The sequence below is a fragment of the Adelges cooleyi genome, unplaced genomic scaffold (genome assembly GCF_023614345.1).
Source record: "Adelges cooleyi isolate 19-005CV unplaced genomic scaffold, UGA_ACOO_1.1 ACOO_flye_CR_arks_rails_tigmint_CR_PRNA_1, whole genome shotgun sequence".
NCBI classification, from domain to species: domain Eukaryota; kingdom Metazoa; phylum Arthropoda; class Insecta; order Hemiptera; family Adelgidae; genus Adelges; species Adelges cooleyi.
This window is the reverse complement of record NW_026095751.1, coordinates 1,083,827-1,098,497: the sequence shown is the minus strand read 5'-3', so window position 1 is coordinate 1,098,497 and position 14,671 is coordinate 1,083,827. Positions and strand designations below refer to the sequence as shown.

At 27.2% G+C, this 14,671-nt stretch overlaps 1 protein-coding gene across 4 annotated transcripts; it reads left to right on the top strand.

Moving 5' to 3' along the window:
- The first annotated feature begins 532 nt into the window (after window positions 1–532).
- On the top strand, window positions 533–5,495 carry LOC126835245 (uncharacterized). Of its 4 annotated transcripts, XM_050567701.1 has the most exons (11): window positions 533–641; window positions 1,655–1,721; window positions 1,804–1,833; window positions 1,925–1,981; window positions 2,390–2,443; window positions 2,793–2,822; window positions 2,911–2,937; window positions 3,187–3,237; window positions 3,469–3,498; window positions 4,169–4,258; window positions 5,086–5,495. In XM_050567701.1, exons 2-11 carry the CDS (start codon window positions 1,661–1,663, stop codon window positions 5,310–5,312), a joined length of 657 nt encoding a protein of 218 aa, XP_050423658.1. In that variant the 5' UTR covers window positions 533–641; window positions 1,655–1,660; the 3' UTR covers window positions 5,313–5,495. The 4 variants fall into 4 exon arrangements, with proteins under 4 accessions (XP_050423658.1, XP_050423676.1, XP_050423667.1 ...); XM_050567719.1 differs by lacking the exon at window positions 1,925–1,981; XM_050567710.1 differs by lacking the exon at window positions 2,793–2,822.
- Window positions 5,496–14,671: the final 9,176 nt, after the last annotated feature.

Here is a 14,671-nt window from a genome sequence, read left to right as displayed (position 1 = left end):
GTAGTAACATGTTATGACTAGGTTAAAATCGTTCGATAAATGTATTTGTTTTTAAATTTGCTCATCAATTCATTTTTTTTATATCACAAATGACTTTGTGACGGATTTATTGGACGGATTTGATTTTTTTATTATGTGAAGCTTACTTTCTCTATGGGGGCTAAAGGGCTGTAAAAAGAAGTAAAATTATAACTCATATTTATGCTAAAACCCAACTAAATATATTAACCCTACACCGCACGATTATTTTTACTAACTTAACCCATTAGCGCCTAGCGTTGCCATATTTTTTTTAAAAAACTCCGGCGTTATTGGGTTAAATAATGTAACCACATTGTATGAGAACAAAAATTCTTGGAAAAATAGTGAAAAAAATATTTTGAATGGCTGCGTGGCCTGTTGATGATACGAAATTAACCAGAACTTTGCGTCAATGTAATGTAAATATGTGATCATATTGAAAAACATATACCAGCTGTGTAAATATAACAACAAGGTTAACTGCAAAATATATTTCGTTTTAACTGTTTCGGTCGAAATAATTTAAGTCCATAGACAAGAGACAAGGAAGTCACATCAATACAGTTAAACAAGCTGATCATATTCTAAAAGTTTAATAAATTCTGCATATATTACTTTAAGTAAGTAACACTATCAAGGTATAAACGATTTAATTAAGCGTGTAATAATAATATAATATAGGCTTATTTTAAAATAAATTAATTTTAAATACGTACTTTAGACACAACATTTTTATTTTATTTTTTGTATCCAAAATATATATTATGTCTAAGTTATTGTATACTTTTAATAGTATGATAATTTACTATCAAATTTCATAGAACACGCAATGCTACATTTTTAATTTGTTTGCCGTTCGACTTTACATGTACTATTGGAAAATATATTATTTTCATACTTTTTATAACGCTTATAATTTTATTTGTAAACATAATTGTTAAATGAATAAAAAGTTATTCTATTTTTATTATAACATATACATTTTTGCTTTACATCAATAGCCAAGTTTGAACACTTTAAAATTAGGTACACAAAAATGTATTTAAAATATATTCCAACATAGATTTTTTATAAAACGTTAACAACTTGGTTAAATAACTTTTTATAATTTGAATTTTAAATAGTGTAAACTAGCTATTTTACATAATTCAATTTAAACAGTTAACAGATCTTTATTTTCCAAATACATCAAACTGCATATTTTGTGCATCTGTATTAGGTTTTACTAATTGCAATTTTGGTCCTATAAATGTATGTAAATAACAGTTATTTTCTCTTAACTTTACCAAACATAACATAAAGGATAATTGAACTATGGATATAATTTTAGAAAGTGAGTAGCATACCTCGGAACATGACTGGTGTCCATTTTTAGTAAAATATACTTTATTTCAAAAGTTGGGAGGGGTAAGAACAAAAATAAATGTGAAAAATTGTGATCCCGTTGTAAAAAAAGAATATGAAAAAAAAAAATTGTCTCAGTATAAACCCTATGAGATATTGAGTGGTTCACGATAAAATGAACACTTATATTTATCAAATAAAAAACATCTTAGTAATACTAAAACCTTTTCATCTCTGACAGCGACTGTGACCAATATAAATTACTTTATGTTTATTATTTTTTTTACAGATAAAAATGAAACTTTTTTGGTTTTTAATATCATGTGTTTTTGTGAATATTTCAACATATGATATAAGTAATTACATTATTTACACACTAACCTACTTAAGGTAGTTGAAATTAAAAAAAAAAAAATCAACATTTCATTTTGTTTACAGACGATTATAAAAGGGATATGGCCATTACAAGTCAGTAACTTTTGTTTAATAAGAAAAAAGTTTTAAAACTTTACTGTTTTTAATTTTTATATAATTATATATTTTAAACTATGTACTACAGATGAACACATCAAGCTAGCTTCTGACATGTTTATTATAACAGATAATTTTAATGAATGTAAGATCTATATAAAATTAATTTTCTAACATATTACTGTTTTGTTATCAAATTGTTTTTAATACAAATTTGTCTGATTGTCGAGTTATACATAAATTAAAGATTATTGTTTCTAAAAAAAGTTCAGAAAATGCACGAGGTACAGAATTTTTGATCTAAACACTGTGTGTCTTACGAACTTTATATATACCAAATATTTTATAATTATATTTAAAATAATAGTTTCTATAAATTAATACGCTTGGCTTTATGCAGTGACTACTCAACTTAATAGGGGGAGTAGCGGTAGATGAAATAGTTATTACTTAAAGCAAGATTTAAGCAAGTGGTTATTCTGATGACTTACAAATTTATTTTGATTTTGTTCATAACATTTTTTGTTGCTCTAACTTAATTTGTTTATTTCAGGCGGCTTGGAGCATATAATTAAAAACATTATTGGAAATAATAATTATAGTTTGGGTACTTATAATTATATAATAAAAAAAAAATAAAAATATGAAAGTAGAAAAAGATATTTAAAAATTATATAAATAGTGATAAGTGATATAAATTATACTATTTTCTCTGGAATTTCAATGATAAGAAAAATTATGCTAGCTCTGTCAGTCTTATCTAATAATTATATTTTATTCTAATAGCCACTTCTGCTTCATTCGAGCATTTTTGTTTTCATAAATTTTCATCTATTTTATATGATTTCTTCCGAGTTATTAATACTTATATATTTTCGATCTTATAATTTTCTTACGGTTTTAACATAATATAAAATTAAACCCATCATTATTAATGTACGCAATGTTAAATTTAGGAGTTTTGAATAATATGATCGCTGTACCGGGTAATAATTACCAATAAAGATAATAGAAATTTTTCCACGCAATAGTTTTATGTTCATTAATAACACAATGTTTTTGTTTTTATTTCAGACACTCCACACCTTGGTGACTTCGAGGGTAACCACATATTTTTATTCTATTTAAACAATATTTTACATATTATATTGAAATATTCATTATTTATACATGGTAAGATGAATCATATATATTCTTACATATTGGTTGCAAACAATAAGAAATATGTACATTCAATTTACACAAACTCCTTATAAAAACATATGGAGAATAATCAAAATATATATACATTCATATTGATGTCAAGCATAAGATATTGATAAATTAAAATGTATATTGTGAAATTTTCAGAAAGTGTAAGAGATCAAACCGTTTTGCGAGAAAAAATACAATATGAATTATGTAAATATAAAATTTCACATTTTTAAGAAAACATTTTCAAAATTATAAATTATTCCTTAATTCCAAAGAAATTATTTTTAGGCATAAGCCTTTGTTAACCATTCGAAATGTAATTTAAAAGTTGCCAATAGAAGTAAATTAATACTATTACAATTTTTTGCATTCATTTTTTGCCCAATTAATCTCAGTATTAGAGTGACTGTTGTTTAATATTTGATACAATTGTTACAGATATCCCTGTTCCTGAAGTTCCGGAACAAAGTAATTTTTCGATATTCATAAATAGCGTTTAGGGCTTGAAATTTGCTTTATTTTGTTTCAATACTTAAAGTCAAACAAATAATTTTAATTATATAAAATTGCAGTTGGGGAGAGAGTGGGACTTCATACCCATTTACAGTGATATTTTGTGATGTCATGTTTATAAATGAACTTTTCTTTACACATTTTTAATTTAATAATACAATTTTATGTCGATAACAAAATATAGAATGCATAGAAAAATACGGCGTTTCTAAAAATAGTGTACTCAACCTATTCATGATTTTTAAAATTATATTTCATGAAACTATGATTCTGTTATCCAAACCTTATGAAGGTAAACTAATTTTTTCAAAAATTCCAATGAAACTAAAATGTAAGTTTTACATGAATAAAGTATAATAGTTGGGATCCAGCCGAGGGATAAGGAGAAAAAGTCATTGTGTATTTTTAAATATACACAAAAAATAGTTCAATTATGCTTAAATAGTGTGATTATTTATTTATTATTTTGCATGTATAAAAATAAAGAAAAACTTTTTTGAATAATTATTATTCTTATAGTATTATATAAAATTAATTTTTTGTATCCTAAAAATAATAATAACTATTAGTATTAATATTATAATAATAATTATTTTTTATCAACACAGTTTATTATTTTTTTCAGATTATAAAACACTAACTTTGATACATCTTGGAGATCAGAGGAGAAAATATACAAGACCAGTTTTAATAAATATATTCCACCAGGTTATAGGTGAATTTTAATATAGAGGTGTAATGGGTTTTGACCATATATTATACATTTATATGTTTACATATAAATATTGAATAAATAAATAAATACATTATTTCATGTACTTAAAAGGGATACCCATATTTTCGTCCGGGGTAATCTCTGAAACTATTAAAGGGATTTACATGCAGTTTTTGTAATTTGTATATAACAATATTTTAGAGAACAACATAGCAAAGTTGTTATTGCACCTCTTTCCCTTGTCCATCTACAATTTTATATCACAAGGAATAACTACAGTATTATTGTAGTTACACAATATCGAGTTACACAAAATATTAATTATTATTCCAAAATACTTTTGATCTTAGTCATCTATAATTAATTTTAGATTAATTTATAACATTTTACTCCCGTATTGTTTACTGTATTCAAATTACAGAACACAAAATACTATTGTTTTGTGTAAATAGAATTTGACTAGACTATTTACCTAATACATAATAATTTTTAACATTGTGATTAGAATTATTTGTCTCCGCTTATGCGATGCGATTTAACGTCATTTCTTCATAACGTATTTAAGAGGGATATTCCACAACAATAAATCATGAACCAATTTTAATTTTTAGCTGTAAACACAATAAGAGATAACTAGAACACAAAGTTGTAATATCTAGTAACTACTGTCTACTAACACATACTTCCATATGATACAAATAGCTGCTCAATAAAAATACCATGTAGTATTTTATTTTCAAGAACCGTAGTTGTGTCTTGCTACTGAAAATTAGTAACTAGAGGCTAAGTTTGGCAAATTAAAAAAAAATATATTTAAAATTTTTCAGTTGGATTTAAAGAGCAATTTCCTTCAGTGTGGATATGTCGTTTGATAGCATTGTTTACGAGTACGAAATTCCCAATGTCATATGTGAGAGATATTCACACTGGCCCTAATAAGTGTACCACATATGATGGGTTTTCATTGCAAACGTACAGACAAATTGAAGGTGAATGGTATCATTTCGTCAACAATATTAATTTTATGAAACTTGAGGAAGAGTTTGTTTATTGATGTATTTATACTTAGTAATAGTATAACATAATTTAGACCATGAATGAATGGTATAACTTTTCTACAATGATATATTACTATTGTTGTTTTATTTAGATAATAGTTACATTATGCATTAATATCCAAGTTGTTAATTTACAATTTAATGTAATTCAAAATAAACAGTCTTAGCCACGATTATAATATCATTTGTTTATTATGTATTGATTTAAACCATAGTCGTATTTTTATCATACTATTTTACAGATCAAATTAAAACATTTTTTTTAAAATAAAAGTGTATCTATTCTCTGCAAAAAGTTAAAAACAATAATATGAACTTGCGTTCACAATCAATATGAACACAATTATATAAAATAAAACGCACATAGATATTACATTCCAACTATGTGAGATCTACCTTTCAAGATCTAATCGGTACTGCCTAATGTACCTACTCACTGTAATCATGTTAATGTCTGCACTTTGTCTATAAACATAAATAAACTAATCATTTATTAATAGCCAAATCGGTCGTGGAAAGTTAGAAATACAATTTAAGAAAAAAAAATATACCAAAAATGGTTAGTTTTCCCTCGAAGGGAAATATTGGATCATGAACGTGTCTTATGGTGGAAAGAAAGAATTTTAATTAACAGATTTATTTAGCAGTTCAAATTGCCAAGGATATTTAATCCAATAAACAAATGACGAGTTCATTTAAATGTTTACTATACATATTTAAGTTATACTCAGTACCTCGGCCGCCGATTAATGTAGAAGTAAGACGGTTAGCACATATAGCATAATATACGGTTTCACTAGAAACGGTTGTACGACTTTTTTACTTTGAAGTCTTTATGGATGTATAATTTTTTCTATGAAAAAAAAAACAGTATTATATTCTATTGTTGTATTATTGTATTGTTCTACGTGTTTCAAGTCATAACTGATAACTAATAGTTGATAAAAAATTCATCCGCCAATATTACTTTGATTACATAAAGGGATATAAATTGACAACCATTGAAGTGTAATAAAAGAGAAACGTGTGGCACATATTTTTTTTGACAGCCCTCCCACCTTCTCATCGTTAGACTGTAATATTATGATTATAGCTGTTTACGCAGTTGCTACAACAGCGACGTGCTCATAACCGATTTGTTCGATTTTACAAGTAGAATTTTACAAGTATTTTACAAGTATTTTACAAGTAGAAAATAATATTTGAAAACAATATACAAATTGCCATATAAAATTTAATATAATGTAACCTTTAATATAAAGAAAACCATAGTTATTTTCTCTGCTACCCGGCAAAAACATAAAATCAGAGATATGTTTGAGCATTACGGTCCGTATAACCATCATGATTTTTTTTATGAGGTACAATTATATGTATAAAAAATTTAATAAGATGTTCTTGTATTTTGGCCACAAAAAAATATAAAAATTTACGTCATCTAAAACTTGACCGCTAGATCACACCACATGCACAAATATTGCTATTTGTTAACTCCTGTACAAGCGTTTTGACCGATGACGTGGACTTGGCCACTCTCGTGTTCTCCAGCAGGTTGGCCTAAGCCTCCGCCTGGATCAGACTCTTTAGAGCCGCCGCTTTGTCCGTTATGCCCTTGAAAATCTCCTTAATGAAGTTCTTCTTATGATTTTGGTTTGCCTTGGCTGACTCCATTAATCAGTCAAGTGCGCTCGTTATCTTGCAATAAGTGTCGGTCCTTGTGGTCCTTGACTTCTTATTAACTACTGCTAAGTCCGTCAAAAAGGAGGAGGAGGAGCTCCGCTCATCCGTCTCCTGATTTCTCTTGGCTGTAACATAACTTTTTCGACAGACATTACACTACTTTCGCTGTCCGCGATAGACATTTTAATGTTTTCGTATATAAAACGGTCCTCGGATGAACATAAGCTACTATTATTTGAATAAAATAGTAGTTTTCGTGGATAAATCGGTCTTAGAGTGGTCCTAGGGCCTCAAAACCCTCTCTAGCAGGTAACCCTACCACCACCATCGATTCCCCTTGTCGGGTTGCCCAAAATACGTCTCCTTCTCTGAAATAACAACTCTATTCGCGGTTGCCAAATTGATAGCCGGCAGTCGGTGGCCGTTGCTAGGCATATCAACACATTGATTTTGGCTGTGAAAATTTTCCAAATTTGCCTTTTCAGGGCTCTAACCCGGCAAGGAGTGCAGCTAGAGAGACGCTTAACCTCGCGGTGAAATCGCTGTGTCACGGATTATCTGCTGATACTTAACGCGTCGGGATTCAGTGTGTTATTCGTACGGAAAAACGACTTGTACTCACTCACACACACACACACTTATCTTTATAATTTTAAAACATGAATTTTGTACCGATAAATCGGCATAGACCAAAATTTAATGAAAATTATTTTATGCAAAACACTAAGAGAAAAAAATCAGTCAGTGAAAATATAAATATGTAAGAATGTGTTGAAATATGTTGTCATGAAGAAAAAAAGAAACCACCTGTGTAAACTAACAAACGTACACTGCAAAATAAATATATTTCGATTTTAATGATTCCGTCGAAATGAGTCCATAGACAAAAGGCAAGAAAGTCACATCAATACTGTTAAAACCACTGATCGTTTTCTTAAAATTTTAATAATTTATGTAAGTAACACTATCCAGACTTAAGAGTTTCGTGTACGCTAGTAGTTATATAGTCATAGTTGTGCAAATTCTTATTTGAATAAAATGTATTTCGTATCATTATTTCACAATTTTTTCGACTATTAAGTTATTTGAATTAAAATGTTTTAATAATAAATACAGTAAAAATAAAACCCAAGATATGTTTTTGAAATAAAATACATTTTTGAAAAATAATGATAATTACAATACATTATACCATCTATTTATTTAAGAGTGTGGTATAAACAATTATTACCCAAACGCTTAAAGGAATTTATTATAATTTTTTAACGACGTTTACCAAAACATCGCTTAAAATAACTTATATAAGCTTTAAATTTATTATTTTTTACAGATAAACATGAAACTCTTTTGGTTTTTAGTATTATGTGTCATTGTAAATGTTTCAACAGATGAATTACTAAGTAACCGTTTTATTTTCATACTTATGTATTTTATTTAGATAATAAATTATAAAAATTTAGTTTTTTCCATTTCTATTTTAATTCGACACTAGGATAGTAGATTTTAAAAAGTCAGTATTTTTATTTTTATTTCAGGGGAATATAAAAGATCCGTCTCCATTACAAGTCAGTTAATTTTTTTTTTTTATAAAAATAACGTTTTCAAATTAAAAATTGTAATATTTGTATACCTACATGTTTTTTTAAATTATGTATTATAGACATACACATATACCTTGCTAGTAGAATGACTGTCACACGAAATCGTATGGTGACAAGTACGATATATTTACAATTAATTTACTAATACATTATTGTTTTGTTATGTTTGACTGATAGTCGAGGTATTAAAAAATTAAAAATTATAGTTTCTAAAAGCAGTTCAGAAAATTGCACGAGGTATATAAAACCAATTTTCTAAACACTGGTCTGTCTTTCTATATATATAAATATCAAATAATATATATTTATAATTAGTAGTAGTATAGAGGTTTTTATAATTAAGTACAATTAGGTTAAAGGCAGTGACCATTCAATCTAATAGGGAGAGTAGCAGTAGGGTAAATTGTCATTACATAATTTATTGTGTAAGCAAGTGCTTATTCTGATAATTTGTAAATTTATTTAGATTTTGTTTAAACATTTTTTTGTTTATTTCAGATGGATTGGAGCATGTAATTGACAAAATTGTTGGGAATAATTTTTTTAGTTTGGGTAGATATAATTATATATTGAAAAAAAAATAAAGATAAAAGTAGAAAACATTTTTTTTTTATAATTATATACAATTTGCAACTCAAATTCATTTCTATGCATATTTATAAGTTGTACAATTTATGCATTTCTTTCTAAATTCGGAATTGAATTTTTATGAAGAAAATAATAATAGTTGTCAAATTCATCTAATAATTAAATTTTATTCTAATCGTCACATCTGCTTTAATTTGGTCATTATATTTTCTATTAAATGTAATCGAGCCAAGGAGATTTCTTCCACGTTACTAATACAAATATTTTTTTTCTACTTTAAACATTTTTTTTTTAGTTTATAGTAGAATAGAAAATTAAATCCACGATCATTATGATATGAAATTTTCATTTTAGAAATGATGAATAATATGTTCGCTGTACCGGGTAATATTTTTAAAGAATATAATAAAATCAATTCCATAAAGTTGTTTAATATATTTTATTGAGTACACAATGTTTTTGTTTTATTTTCAGACTTTCATTACCTTAGAGACTGGAATTGTAACTACAAATTTATATATCATATTCACAGTAACTTACACAAATTAATTTTATTTTATACATATTATGGAGGATAATCATAATATTAATACAAAATAAATACATTCATACATATTGGTTTGAATCACAAGAAATTAATAATTACAATTTTTTTTATCTAAATTTACAGTGTGCAGGAATATTCAAGCTTATTTACGAAGGGCAATATGTGATCACCTAGGTAAATATAAAATTTAACACTGTTAAGCGAACATTTTCAAATTCTTTAATTTTTAAGAAGAACAATATATTTTATATTGAAGTTCTATCATATTATCGCTTACTGAATAAGCCTCTGTTAACCATTCGAAATATAATTTAAACATTTATTGAAACGTTGATTTAAGAAATAATTTTATAGTTGTTATAGACTGTATAGTATTAATTTAACAATTATTATAAACTATGTAGACAATTTTCCTTTGATATATTTGTTACAGATGTTACATATCCTGAGGTTCCAGACCCAGGTAATTATGAATTTGTTGATCATCGTAAATAGCCTTTAAAATAGAAATTTACTTTATTTCGTTTTAATATCAAAAGTCAAACAATCATTTGATCAAATGAACTTTTAGTTAGAGAGATAGAGAATGACACTTCATTTCCAAATTTGTCTTAACTTAATATTAAAATTGTATGTCAATAATAAAATGCAACATGCATAGCAGAATACAGCGGAGCGTCCCTAAGAATAGTTTATTCAACCAATTAATGTTTTTCTAAATTATCATTAATAAAAGCTCCGTTTTTTAAACTCGATTAAAGGAAATAATTTAATATTTCAGTAGAAATATAATATATAAATTTAGCTTTGCACTAAGGTATAACTAATTACAAATAATCTAAAATTAATTAAAAACAAAATGTGTATATTTTTTTTGGATTTACCAATGGATAGATAAAGTGTAATTGATCAAGTTGAGAGATTTACCAGGTTTTTATGTGACAAAAGAATTCCAATGAAACTTTTAATTTAATTTTTTTAAATAACATCTACAATCTGTATATAAAAAATATATACAATAAGAAAATATGCTAACAATGTAAATAAATGACTTGTAGACTATGTGTAGGGAAGTAGTTTTCCAGTTTAAGGACCATTTTCGAATTTGATTGATGTAATGTTGAAGAGCATTAAATGCTTCAGTGGAGTCACTATTGGAGGACCCAACGAAACTTAACGATAAGTTTATAAGTGTATATTGAGACCGACTATGTTGTATAGAGAAATATAATAGGAAATTAGTGTAGTGAAGATGAGAATGCTTAAGGGGACACAGGAATTGAAAAAAGTAAAAATGACAATGAAAATAAACGTATAAGGAAGGAGAGGAAGAGGACAAACGAAGAAAGTTGGCGGGGTGCGATTGAGAATGTAATGATGACTGCTGGTGTATGCAAAAATATTTTAAGGATCGTTTTGAGTGGAGGTTTAGGACAAGGATGACTGATCCCAAATAGTCGGGTTTAAGGTGAAGGATAAGAAGCAATAGTCATTGTGTATATTTAAGTATAAATGAAAAACAGTTCAACTGTGCTAAAATAATGTGACTATTTATTATGTTGTATGTATAAAAATTAGGAAAAACTTATTTGGATAACTATTATTCTTATAGTATTATATAGAAAACATGTTATTTATATGACATGTTATATATTATACATATCAACACGGTCATTTAATAAATTTTGCAGATTTTGAAGCTTATACTTTGATACAACTAGCAGAACAAAGAAGACGCGTTACACTGGTAGATTTAAAACATATGTGGAACCGGGCAATAGGTAAATATTAAATGGAGTAATAAACATAAAAAAATTAAAAATAATAAGAAAATAAATAAATAGAGTATCGTAATCGTGGTATATTATGAGATAATTATTAGGTTATACGCTTGTGTAACTTGGTGGAAGTCAGTATTTAAGTAGAAATAAAACACAACAATAATATGATTGAACACAAGCTATTGAACATAAAAGCACACATTATAAATATAAAGAATAGTATATACAACGTACGTTATAGTTATAACAGCAGCCGTAATAGAGTGATACCCAACACCTTAATACTATGGTATAATCTAGCTTACAAATGAAATTGGTTCTTGTATCAAACAACTTTTAAATATTACATAACACACACATACAATACTTACTTATAAATCTTTATAACATTATGATAAAAATTATTTGTCTTCGCTTACGCGGTGCGTTTTAACGTCAATTTTTCTACAAGGTATTTAATTAGGAAAAATATTTTGTACTTCTACTATACCTAGTCACTACTAACACATACCTCCTCACAATGAAAATTACTGCCCAAAAAGACACCGTGCACTTTATATTGTAATTTTATATCCAAGTAACATAATTGTGTGTTTATTCATTTTTAGTTGGAAACATGTCCAATGTAAATGGTATATATTGGGCGTGTCGTCTCATGGCATTGTTCATGAGTACAAAATACCCTGGATTTTTCACACAAGACGTTGGTCACTCTGGTAATTTCTGTACCATGTCTAATAAGTTTGGAAGCATAATATATAGAAAAATGGAGGACGGATGGGAACAAAACGTCTCCATCCGTTTGCCGGACGGCAATATCATTGACAATTGGGTACCACTCCAACCAGAACCAGTTGTAACTCTTTTACAATGATAATGTACTATTTTTGTTTTATTTAAATAATTTTTACATTTCACACTTATATCCAAGTTGTTAATTTACAATTTAAAATTTAATGTAATTTACAATAAACATTTTTATTCACAATTATAATAACATATGTTTATTTAAACAGATACTCAATATTTTGAACATATTTTACAGATATATTTAAAGTGTTTTTCTATTTTCTGCATACATTTAACTACAACAATATGAACTTGTGATATCTTAGCTGAAGAAGCAAAGTCGTTATAAGCAATTTTAGTTATTAATATTTTGTTTTTGTTAATATTTTTGCAAAATTGCAAAAAACCAAGTGATTGCTTATATTATTTATACATAGTATAAAGTTCATTTGAAATTTCCGTAACGAACAATTTTCTGCACTTGACAATTTTGTAATCCTTACCGAATCGTCCATGATTTATAGTTTTTCTTTATACCATCTTAAAAATATTACAAACTGCAAAATTTTGAAAAATGGTTTGCACAATATATTTCAATATTTTTTAAAGCATTGCTAATTTCGTAAACATCCTATTCCAGAATTTCTAATAGTGGCTCGTTGGACATAAATATTTCAAAAGAAAATAAGTCCTTAGATTTATTGATATTTTCCCCAAAAATCATTGTTAATTCTAATTCGATTTCAATGATTTTTCTATTCATTCAATTTAGTTTGATTTTGAAGATTTATTGTAATTTATAATTTTAATTTAATTTAAAATTTTTCGTAAAATAAAAATTTAGTCACTTTATTTAAAATTTTTATGTAAAGAAAAAAAATAAAAAAGTAAAAATAAATGCCACTACAAATTTTCCATTAACTACATAAATCAATTTTTTTGGCATAAAGGAAAATCAACAAATAATAATTTTGGCGAGACACAATATCTCTCAAAAGTTGAAATGTCCCAAGAGAATTCAAGGAAAATTTTAAAGAAACTGCAGAAAAACGAGAAATCCTAATTTCTTTTCAAGAAAAAATACAAAAATTTTAGGAAACATTTTTTTTTTTTAAAGAAAAGAACTAAACAAAATGGCACTTACATTTAAATCGACTGGAAAGCTTAGGTGGTCGTGGAAGAAAGGGTCACTAGTCGGACGCCAATTTTGTCGTACCCGCAATTTTGGATACGAAATGGTACGAATTCATACACTGTAAATAAAATTACTATAATACCTTTTACCCGACAACTAAGGTGTCTTTAATAAATTATACGGAAATGGGCGGAGGTCTAGTCGCCTCTGCCGGATTGGTTCTGCCTCAGGTGCGTCCCGTCCAACATCAGACCTCAGGGCAATTATATTGCCTAGCATTTAACTGTAATAAACGGGTTAATAGCCTGAACGCAAATACTAACATTGGCAAGAACCCAGAGCCGTATTTTGGCGTCCTCGGGAGATGCAGCCTTTATTACAGAACATTTATTTTTTTAAAGGCACATAGGTTTTGTTACCTTTAAGGAGATGGCTAGGTTTTTTGTCGGCTGTTCGGCCTACTATTTACAGCTCCTTTTCTAATATACATTTCTCTTTAGTAACTATACTACAATATTTTCTTGTTACGCCCTTTGACCATAAATCTAGTTTAGCGATCGCGCGACTTTTTGAATTTTTTTTTTCTTCAAAATGTGTTTTTTTACGCTGATGACGAAGTGAGATTTGAAAAAAAAAAAACAATTTCATAGTTTTTGCACTTTGAAAAAACAGTAAATTAAGTTTTTGCTTGTAACTTCAAATGTAAGGACGACCGACCAAATCTGACTTCACCACCATCATCGGCGTAAAAAAAAAACATTTTGAAGAAAAAAAAAATCGAAAACTACTCGTTGGTGCTAAACTAGATTATTCCCATATCGCGTTATAACAACAAAAAAGTGTTAATATTGTTGTGTGCGTTTTAGAATGAACGCGATGAGGTTGATAAACCCCAGATGGAATATGCTGGAAATCTGAATGAGGTTAGTACAAAGGCTTGCATTTAGCTGGTAGTTTAATACTAAATAAGTTAATACTAATTAAAATAGTACTTAATGATAATTCTTATTAATGAGTCACTAATTAGCTTAATTTATTCTGGTTGCAACTGGTATTACAGAGTAAAACGTTTATGACGTAGTTTGATGATTACATTATCAATTTTTTTAAATCAATAAAAACCAATTTGTCAACATTACACAGTTAACTGAACACGGATTTTATTATATCACGGTCGATATAAAGTTGATTTGAACAGAACTCCCGTTTTTGCGGATTGAATGAATTTAATTTA

Bases quoted from the DNA above. Each gene is read 5' to 3' on its own strand.
- LOC126835245 (XM_050567701.1), top strand. From the start codon at position 1,661: ATGAAACTTTTTTGGTTTTTAATATCATGTGTTTTTGTGAATATTTCA. The intron at 1,722-1,803 runs GTAATTACATTA...TTTTGTTTACAG, and splicing joins TATTTCAACATATGATATAA to ACGATTATAAAAGGGATATG. The intron at 4,259-5,085 runs GTGAATTTTAAT...AAAATTTTTCAG, and splicing joins TATATTCCACCAGGTTATAG to TTGGATTTAAAGAGCAATTT.